General features: G+C 35.8%; 1 protein-coding gene across 3 annotated transcripts in view; it reads right to left on the bottom strand.

Moving 5' to 3' along the window:
- Positions 1-9,761, bottom strand: part of LOC107691427 (POU domain, class 6, transcription factor 2-like) — a 116,223-nt gene that overhangs the window by 91,225 nt on the left and 15,237 nt on the right. For all 3 annotated transcript variants that reach the window (XM_016490017.1, XM_016490018.1, XM_016490019.1), the window contains exon 3: positions 2,971-3,068. In XM_016490017.1, coding sequence (XP_016345503.1) covers positions 2,971-3,068 — 98 coding nt within the window. The remainder of the gene's footprint in view (positions 1-2,970; positions 3,069-9,761) is intronic.

Raw genomic sequence — 9,761 nt, 5'->3', positions numbered from 1 at the left:
AAAAAAAAAAAAAAAAAAAGAGTATCCAGCTGGAATCATATTGATAGTGTCAGATGATGACTTCAATATGATAACATTGAAATATAAAATCATACAGAATGATTACTGTATTAATATACCATATTTTAAATGGTACTTCGAGATACTGCAAACAATACCATGGAAAAACTTGGAAAAATAGTCTGCGAAATGCAATTATTTTTAATTATTACATTACAAGTTTTTAAAATTATAAAATGGCCATTTTAAAAGCATGTAGGGTCAGATTTACTAAACAGGGCAAATTAGAGCGAGACCGCAATTCCAAAACAGCGCCGATGGCCGTGGAAATTTCTGCGGGTGATTTACTGACAACGCGCAAATTAAAGAAAACAGGCGCAACATCTCATTTACATATCGACCAACGCAATATACCAAGAGCAGTGCAAATTAGCATAGTCGCAAATAAGCAGAGCTGATGCTTATCATGTGGGTGATCTCCTTATGACACAGGTGCAAAATAGTTTAAGACATGCTTTTTTGGGCGTTAAATAATGGCGCAAATACCAGCAATTTGACGAGCGCAAACGTTAGTAAATTCATTTGAATACTCTCCTCCCATAAATTTTGCGTCTGAAAGGAAAACTCTTACAAATGCATATTCAGTGAGGTCAGGCGCAAAAATAACTGTGTCCATGCCTTTTCAGTGCTAATTCTTCATTGCGCATCTTTAGTATATCCCATTCCCGACAGTACAATTTTAACGCCAAAATATGGTTTGCGTGCTAGCTGTTAGATCTGCCCCCTAAAATGGTATTATGAGATATTTCTGAGTTAAACTAGGTTTTAATTCAGAAAATGGGACTTGATCTTATCCATCAGGGTTAAAATGAATCATGAAATGTGGCTCAAAAAGAAGACATTTCAGAGGTAGAGCAAGTCAGTTTGATGAATTTTGCACAACAAGACAAGCGTGTTAATAGTCAAGCATCTAAGGCATGATTGAAAGAGACAAATCATTAAAAAAAACTAATTTTAACAGAATCAATACTGAACATATGTGTCCCCAAGACCCTTTGGCCAATAAGCAACACTCTATACCTTCTTGATCTGGCTTTTGGGATTAAATTACCCTTTGCTTTTCCTAACCCCGCCCCCCACCCCCAATCCTATTCCTCTTTCTAATAAGAAGAACGGGGGGAGCGGCCCAGTGGAGGAAACGCTGAAAGATTACTCGTAATCAGACTGATAGCAGTGTGCGCGAATGAAGCCAAAGGCACAAGAAAGAATCGGACCCATGTAGGGCTAACTGCCCTCTTACTGATCCAGTTCCGTAATGGCAGTGCACACAATATCCGTCTCTAGAGTGAGAATCCATCAAAACATATTGATCCAGAAACAAGGGAATTGGCCATGGCACAGGGAGAGAGCAGTGTGGCTGAAAAGTGTTTGTTTCTGTGGGACTGTCCTGACAGGGTTCATCTATTAAGGCAGAGCTCAAGGGAATGAGAAGACAAGGGCTTGGACATCGCTGCGGCATGTTGAGCTGAATATGGCAACAGACAATGATCATTCTCCATCTCTTGAAAAAGCTTGTTTGTTCTACACATCCTAAAAAAAGACCACAGTTGATTTTCTAAACGTATGTGCATGTGTGTGTTTGTTTTACTGGGGCATTGGTTAGGTGTTGAGTTGGATGTTATGCTCCTTAAAGTCATGGCAAAGTCATCAACATTGATCTTTTATTACTTTTTGAAAAAGAACAGTTCACCCCAAATCACAGTCATGTCATTCCAAACATGTAGAACTTACTTTATTCTGTATACAGTTTTTTCTTAAGAGTTTTCATTAATGGGAATGAGATGTTATTTTTCAAGACACTAAAGCAACATAAAAGCAGTCTTTGACTCATGCACCATATATTTTCATGTTTTTAGAAGCCGTAGATATGTAGGCCTACGAGAAACTAACTAAAAGTTAAGATGTTATTTATTGAACACTACTTGGCATGTTCATCAGAAAAAGATTAACGTCTGATTTGTGAACAAATCATTCCTTTTAATTAATTAGTTGGATTCTGATTCACAAATCTGCCATTTGTCTTTCTATTACTAGAAAGGCAAATGCTCAATGCTTACTGTCTTTCTTTAACTGTTCTGCCTAATCATTTATTAATCAAAGACAGTAAACTAATGAAAACAGAATATGGGATCTCTTGTGTGTCTGTGCTCAGGCACTGCAATGCATTCTCGGTACTGTCAAAATAAAAGTTCAGTGCAGCCAAAATTGAAGTCCAACTTTTGACACTTATTGGGTAGAGCGATAATTTAAAAAATGACAAATATTAGCCAATATATTGGCTTTGGTGATATATATCTGTCGACCCATTTAGTTCATGTTTTGTCACACTACTTATGCTACCTTTTGTCTGTCTTCTTGTATATTTTTTCTCTATATTTTTATTGCCATATACCATTTCAATGTTATTGCTTATTCTGTATCTTTTCTATATCTGCTCTCTTTATTAGTAGTGTTATATTTCATTTTAGTACCTTAATTTTAATGTACGCCTGCACTATGTCTGTACTTTTTTCTGCACTTAAAGCTCCTGTTACCAAGACAAATTCCTTGTGTGTGTAAACAAACTTGGCAATAAAGTTCTTTCTGATTTCTGATTTTGTAAAAAGTAGACTGTAACTACACTAGCTATTATTCTGAAAACAGCTGAGCTACTGCTACGCAACTGAAAAAAAAAACATTAAGGAGCAATGCTAGTTTTAGTTAGTCGGGCAGGTCAGTGTTGGAGAGTAACTCTAATGCTAGCCAAGTTTTGTAAACTTACACTCCGTCTGGTTCCATTCTAGTATGTAACACTCACTTTTAAGCCCTACACTAATTTTTCACTCAGAAATATGGGCACATTTCAAATGGGCTGTGAATGCCATTTCATGTTCATGAAATTGTTTAAGTGGAAAAGATGTGTGTTCTCACCTGTGGTCCAACAGGGTACGTGGGGTGAGATTGACCCATATGACCATGCTCTGTGGGACTGCTGCTGGCATCAGACTGAACTGAACCAACTCGACCACCTGAGAGAGAGAGACAGAGAGCAAAAGATAGATTTAATTGTCCATTCTTAAAGAATAAAAAATCCTTTTCAATAAATTCTTCCATTTCCATTTCCCCTTCCCATAACCACATACACAAACACTCAGGAGACAGTATCATGCTGTGACGGCAGTGAGCCCTCAGTAGGGTGCTCTGTAACTGCTGTAGTAAAACGTTTTCCCAATAAAAGAGTCTGCACACCATGTATTCTGTGCTAATCACACATCAGCACTGTTACATGCACGTCAATTTTAATGACATTTCCAGTCTTGCACGAGAACTCTGATCTCACGTGTGATCTTGCATTATTTCCTTATCACTTCTCGAATGCATTTTGTTGTGAAACATAGTTTCAAGCTAAAGTAAAGTAAAAGACCGCTACTTAAACCAGAGAAGGTGAACATGTTGGTATTCTTGTGGAAAAAAACATGCAAGTCCTGTAACCGCCAGCAAGTGTAGTTTTACTTTTCTTTTTGTTTTCATTTTGAAAATCTTGTTATCTTTGCTGTTTTCCTCGCGTTACGCTATTGAGGCTTTCTTTAAATTTTTTGTTTTTATTTGATTCCTCAGTGTTTGCTAAACATTCTGTAATTTATTAGTCGGTGTATATAATACAGCATGCCTCATCTTATTCGTTTTTGTTAATAAACGTTATGTAAGCTAGTTTGTCATTGTAGCCTACATTTTTATTGTTGTGCTTTTTTAATTAAGAATTACAATGAATCTGTCTTTTGTTTTAGTCTTAAATAGTGAAAGGTGTATAAATAGCAAAACAGACAATTATATTTTCTTCTAAAATGTGACAACAAGATCGCAAATTCGAAAGTGAAAGCATCCAAAGCCCAGCTTATAACACAGCAAAAGAGGAAATCCCATTCACAAAATTCAAATCACAAATAATACTACTGATGAAAAAGAACGGGTTGAATGTTAACTACTTTCGTTTCCATATAACTATAAACTACAATAAAAGTTCATCAGTCTGCATTGATTAATAGCATGTTGTAGCGCACAAAAAAAAAATTTCTCTGGCGTCCCCTGGTACATCGATGTATTTTTGAAAAGCAGAAATTAAGTTTGTCCAACTCTAAACCTAGGCCCCAAGTAAATTAGGTTATTACATAAAAAAACTAGCAAAATGAGTTGCGCGTTGTCCCTATATATATACACGCTTCTTGAACAATTATTTTCTTGAAATCAGGAGTAAAGGAATAAATTACATTTTATAATGTATTAAAATAATAATTAAAAAAACATTTTAAATTGCATTAAAGCACATATTAGTAACATATGAAATAATATTCATTTGAACCCAGAATATCGGGTCTCGTTCACTAATCGTGATAACTAATTGGCTCTACAAAAGTATTCTTGTAAGTTATTAATATTATTATATAATATTATATATAATATATAAATATATTAATACATTTTTGTTATTATTAATTAAACTCTAATTGTGTGTTGTCTAGACCTATATTAAGAGTTTATTGTGTAATTAGTTTTGAGAATGGCACACTTTGCTTTACATGCGCTCAACTATCAGTTCATCACTGTCAAATTATATCACTTTACTTTTTTTTTAAAGACACAGTATTTAATCTTTTTATTTATTTATTTGCATACAATAGCTCATAAAAATCTAGCTAGTTGATCCTCTTTAAGCGATGTTGGAAGTTCATCACTTGAATACAGCATCATTCAAATCTGTTATTGTGTATAATTAACTCATACAACTCATTCCATTAATATCTATTTAACCAGTCAGAAAATGATCAGGCAAGGTCTCAGCTTGGTTAATGCTGCTCTGAAAGGCATGTCTACTATAGCTAGTCATCGGTTTTTGTGGTGTACTGCCTTTGGTTCATGGTCACGGACAGATTCTACTCAAATCCAACCAATTGCTTTTTTCCGCTCATATACAGTACTTTTTGTTACCCTTTCTTTCCTTCTATCAACAACTGCATTACAAAACACTTGACAGATTAAAACATACAAAACTAGCTTGCAGTAACTTGTGTCATTCATTACAGGTACTAAGTCTGTTCCACATTGTTTCCACACTTCCACACAGTTCTTGTACATTTAAAAACTAGGAACAGGAAGGCAGTGATGGCGAAAGAAAAACAAAGCAACTGATTTTAAATGGTTCTTCACACTGACAGAGGCTTCTCTGAGAATCACCATGGTAACATATCCTCATTATTCCAGAGATCACTGGAGGGTAAAGACCGGTCTCCCTGGCCCTAATCTTCCACACACACACTGATCAAACCTAATAAAAGAGTTTGTAATCAAGCTCCCCAGCACACTTATGAAGAACATCTGCTGATGGCCGCTCACCTGAGGAACGCCTTGGTTAGCGGTCAGCCGTTCTGATGCGTGTTCTTAAACACCACAAGCTTATGATTAGTTAGTTCTGGTTTCCTCCGAATGCCTGCACAAACATAAATCTTGCCCGAGAGGAAAATTGAGCCAGAGAAGTAAAGCCAATAAGAAATGTGTCATAACTCAAAAATGAAAAAAAATGTAGTTTGGACAGTTTCTGAGACCGTAACAGTGTTCTTGTGTTGGATACTGAGTGAGAGTTATGACTTTAGCTGCATAAATAAATAATCATTCAAATAAAAATAAAATTAAGAAAATTATATTATATTAAAATATCTAGGCTATATTAATAATTATTTAAAATAAATTAAAAATGAATTATTTATTTAAAATAAAATGTATTTACATTTATTTTTAATCAAAAAAAATACATGCACCTGCTTAATAATATCTCTATTGTTTATGTTTGATTTCATGCTATGCTTTCATACTAATTTATACATACACTCTCTTAAGGAAAATACGGTGTAAAAAGTCTGTGTGAAATATTATTTCAATTTAAAATAACTGTACTCTATTTTGATATATATTAAAATATAATTTATTTCTGTGCTGGCAAAGCTGAATTTTAAACGGCCATTATTTCAGTCTTCAGTGTCACATGATCCTTCAGAAAGCATTCTAATATGCTGAATTGGTGCTCAATAAACATTTATTATTATTATTATTAATGTTGAAAACAGGTATTTCAAATAGATTTTTTAACATTATAAATGTACTTATTTGTAAATGTCACCTTGATCAATTTAATGCTTCCTTGCTAAATTAAATGTTTTAAAGGGGTCATATGATGCGATTTCAATTTTTCCTTTCTCTTTGGAGTGTTACAAGCTCTTGGTGCATAAAGAAGATCTGTAAAGTTGCAAAGTGGTTGCCGCTCATTCGTCGGATCCGCCGGGCGCGCCGTTCTCGACCCTGCCACCTCAGCTCACTCTAGCCCGGCCTCAGCTCACTCTAGCCCAGCCTCAGTGCACGCTAAGCCGGGGCTTCCCCTCACGCTAGGCCGCTGTGTTTTTTGTTGGTAAAAAATTGACACATTTCAAAAAGGCGGGGCATAGAGGAGAAACAATAATGTACAGTATGTGGAAAATAATATAAAGTTTTTTTTACTTTAAACCGCATAAACATATTTCATTACACCAAATACACAAAATAATGTTCTTTTTAGCAGCATCATATGACCCCTTTCATTTATATATATACAGTATATACATTTACTGACCCCCCAAGCCCTGTGCATTTTAATGTCAGATTTATACAATAATCATACTTGGATTTGGAGTTACTGCATTGTCTGATCATAATGAGCATCAAATCAGAGATTTGACACCAACAAAGTTTTGTATTATCACCAGTGTTTTTGTAATTGTGGGAGTATCACATATTATAACAGGGCTCTTTTGTCCCCTTTTGATGTTCCAGATGAGCGACGGCACTAATGATGCTGCGACGAAGCGTTCGTCTCAAACTTTGGCAAATGACAAACATCAGAGGAAAATTTCCCGTGTCATACTCCATTATCATACGTTCACGAGCTCAATATCAAAAATGAAAAACAAAGCCGATCCCACGTCTAATCAAAGGAGTCGCTGCGCTGTATAATTGATGAGGAGCATCACATTGACAGAGCACATGACAATATCATATATAAATAATGCTTCCGTTACACATTGATGCTTCTGGTGTAACTTGGCGAGTTGTGAATAATATATCACGTCTTTAAGTAAAGCAGCAATGCGTGGCCTATCGAACCGGCGTCTTTCATTGGATGAGTGGGGAATGCTTGATCCCTTTGCAAATAATAGTAAAGTTAACACATTTTAGTTGAACGGGTGGCGAAAAAGGGGGATCAATAATGAATAAATGTACAGGCCCCTCATCTCAAGGGGGTTTCACTGTGTTTTTTTCCCTCCATGCTACAAAATTAAAAAGCCAAAGGAGGAGTGACGGAGTGTCTGGGGATTATCAACAGCGATTCACTCCCATTACCCAATCCCATTGTTCTTATGACCTGTTTATTAAAACAGCCAGCGCTTTAAATGGATTACCCTTCGAGCACTGAAGATATCGTATGTCTAAAGTACTGATGCACAGTCAACCCAAGGAGAATTTTTCCTGGGATGCATTGCTTTCCTCAACCAAACTAAAGGCCATGTACTAGCAGCCGATCTGCTAGTACTAGTTACTGCTTGGGTTTAAAAGCCTGAGGGTGTTTCGATAAACTCAAAAGAATACGTACGCATGCTTCTCAAGGTTGACAGACCTGCAGTGCACGGCATCCCAAAGAAACCACTTATCAAACCGCCGAGGTCCATTATGGATACTCAGCCTCGCTCACTAATTTATAAAGGTATTGATAATTGAGCATATTTTGAAACATTGGTCCGTCCTCCCGCACAGCAGGCGGCGGGCACTAACGGGCCGTGTTTCTCTGCGCTGGTCAGACAGTGTCTCATTTGTAATCTCCTCAGTGTGGCCCTATCTATAGCAGGTTAAACACAACACAACAGAGCCCCAGACTGATAGCAAGAGGGAGAGAACCTCACCTACCGAGTCTGGATGTGCCCGCTCTGATAAAGTGGCTAAGACACCAAGAGGTCAGAGTTCAACTGCTTTTTTTATTTCTTGTAAAAACTTCCTCAACACAGGGGTGAGACAAAGACCTCTGAAAGGTCTTATGAGATGTTATGTGCAGCTGGATATTGTTTCAAAGGCTGGCGTGTTTTATAAAGGAAGGGTGATTAGGAGTGTTGTAACTCTTAAGGCCACTGCACACTGAGTCTGAAATTTTCATCCAAAATTTTCACACGTTGAAAAATAAATACGAGTTCACGTTGTGTCAATCACGTTTACACACTGCCTCCGAAACTGTCATCCGTGAGAAAAAAATTCAGATCAGGTTAAATTTTTTTGCGTTTTTGCATCCGTAGCAAGCATTTTGATAGGAAAGGATGACGAATACGAAAAAAAAGACTCAATTTCGGACCTTTAGTTCTTTAACTTTTAGTTTTTAGTTCTGTTTGTGCTTTACACAAACAGAACTAAGGCTGCAAGACCATTAAGAATTTCTGCAGTTTTAATGCATAGACTGCAAACAAAGACTGGCTCAGAGTAAAACATTAAAAGATAATTGTGAGATAAAATAAAAAATTGGAAATTGTCGCAAGTATGGGAAACAAAGTCGCAAATTCTCAAGTCTGACTACAAGCATCAGATCTAAGCAAATACTCACAGAATGATGTAATTGTACCGAATTTTCCTTTTCTCCATATGAAAATCTCAGTTGGCTATACAATGATTCAACTTTAATACATAGTTAATTAAAATACTGGTATCCAGGATGCATTTTGAATTTGAAGTTGTGCTGTTCATTAATGTCTCTTGAGACAGTATTCTCACATGAAATATTTTGGACCAAGAAAGAGTATTTGATATGTTACACCTTATTAAGACATTTGAATAAAAGTGTCTGCTAAATGAATACACATAAAAGTAATATTAATGTAAATGGACTTCCATATAAAACATGAGGAGCCTATGATTTACATTAAAGTAAACAGCAACATTTATTTGAATTTATCTGCATCTATTTGATCACAAATACAGTTAAAAGCGGTAATATTGTTGAATATTATTACAATTTAAAGTAATTGTTTTCTATTGTAATACATTTTAAATGGCAAAAGCTGACAAAGCCGATTTTTTTTTGCAGTCATTACTTCAGTCTTCAGTGTCACAAGATCCTTCAGAAATCATGCTAATATGCTGAGCTACTGCTCAAGAAAAATTACTTATCAATGTTGAAAACACATTAATGTTGAAACTTTTTGTAGAATTCTTTGATAGTTCAAACTCCAGTCTTCAGTCATATGATACTTCAGAATTATTATCTTCTTCGTATTTATTACTATTTTCTATGTTTAAAACAGTTGTGCTGCTTAATATTTTTTTGTGGAAACAGCGTTGTTTTTCAGGATTCTTTGATGAATAGAACGTTTAAAAAAATAGCATTTATTTGACATAGAAATCTTTTTATTAACATCTTTACTGTCAAAAATTCTTACTGACCAAAAACTTTTAAACGGTAGCACAAGTATGAAAGTTATTATAAACATAGCATACAAACAAATTAATCAATTAAACACCTTCAGTTCCATTGATCACTTAAATATGCATTCAGCACAATGGGTCTGCCAGGCCCTGAATTGGCATTAATTGATCTCATGTATGTTGCATTTCAATGCCAATTACCCCCCCCCCCCCCCCCCCCCCCCCCACCCCCCCGC

The sequence above is a fragment of the Sinocyclocheilus anshuiensis genome, unplaced genomic scaffold, assembly GCF_001515605.1.
Source record: "Sinocyclocheilus anshuiensis isolate Anshui unplaced genomic scaffold, SAMN03320099.WGS_v1.1 scaffold106, whole genome shotgun sequence".
Lineage (NCBI taxonomy): Eukaryota > Metazoa > Chordata > Actinopteri > Cypriniformes > Cyprinidae > Sinocyclocheilus > Sinocyclocheilus anshuiensis.
The sequence above is the reverse complement of the archived record's forward strand: the minus strand, read 5'-3'. Positions and strand labels throughout refer to the sequence as shown.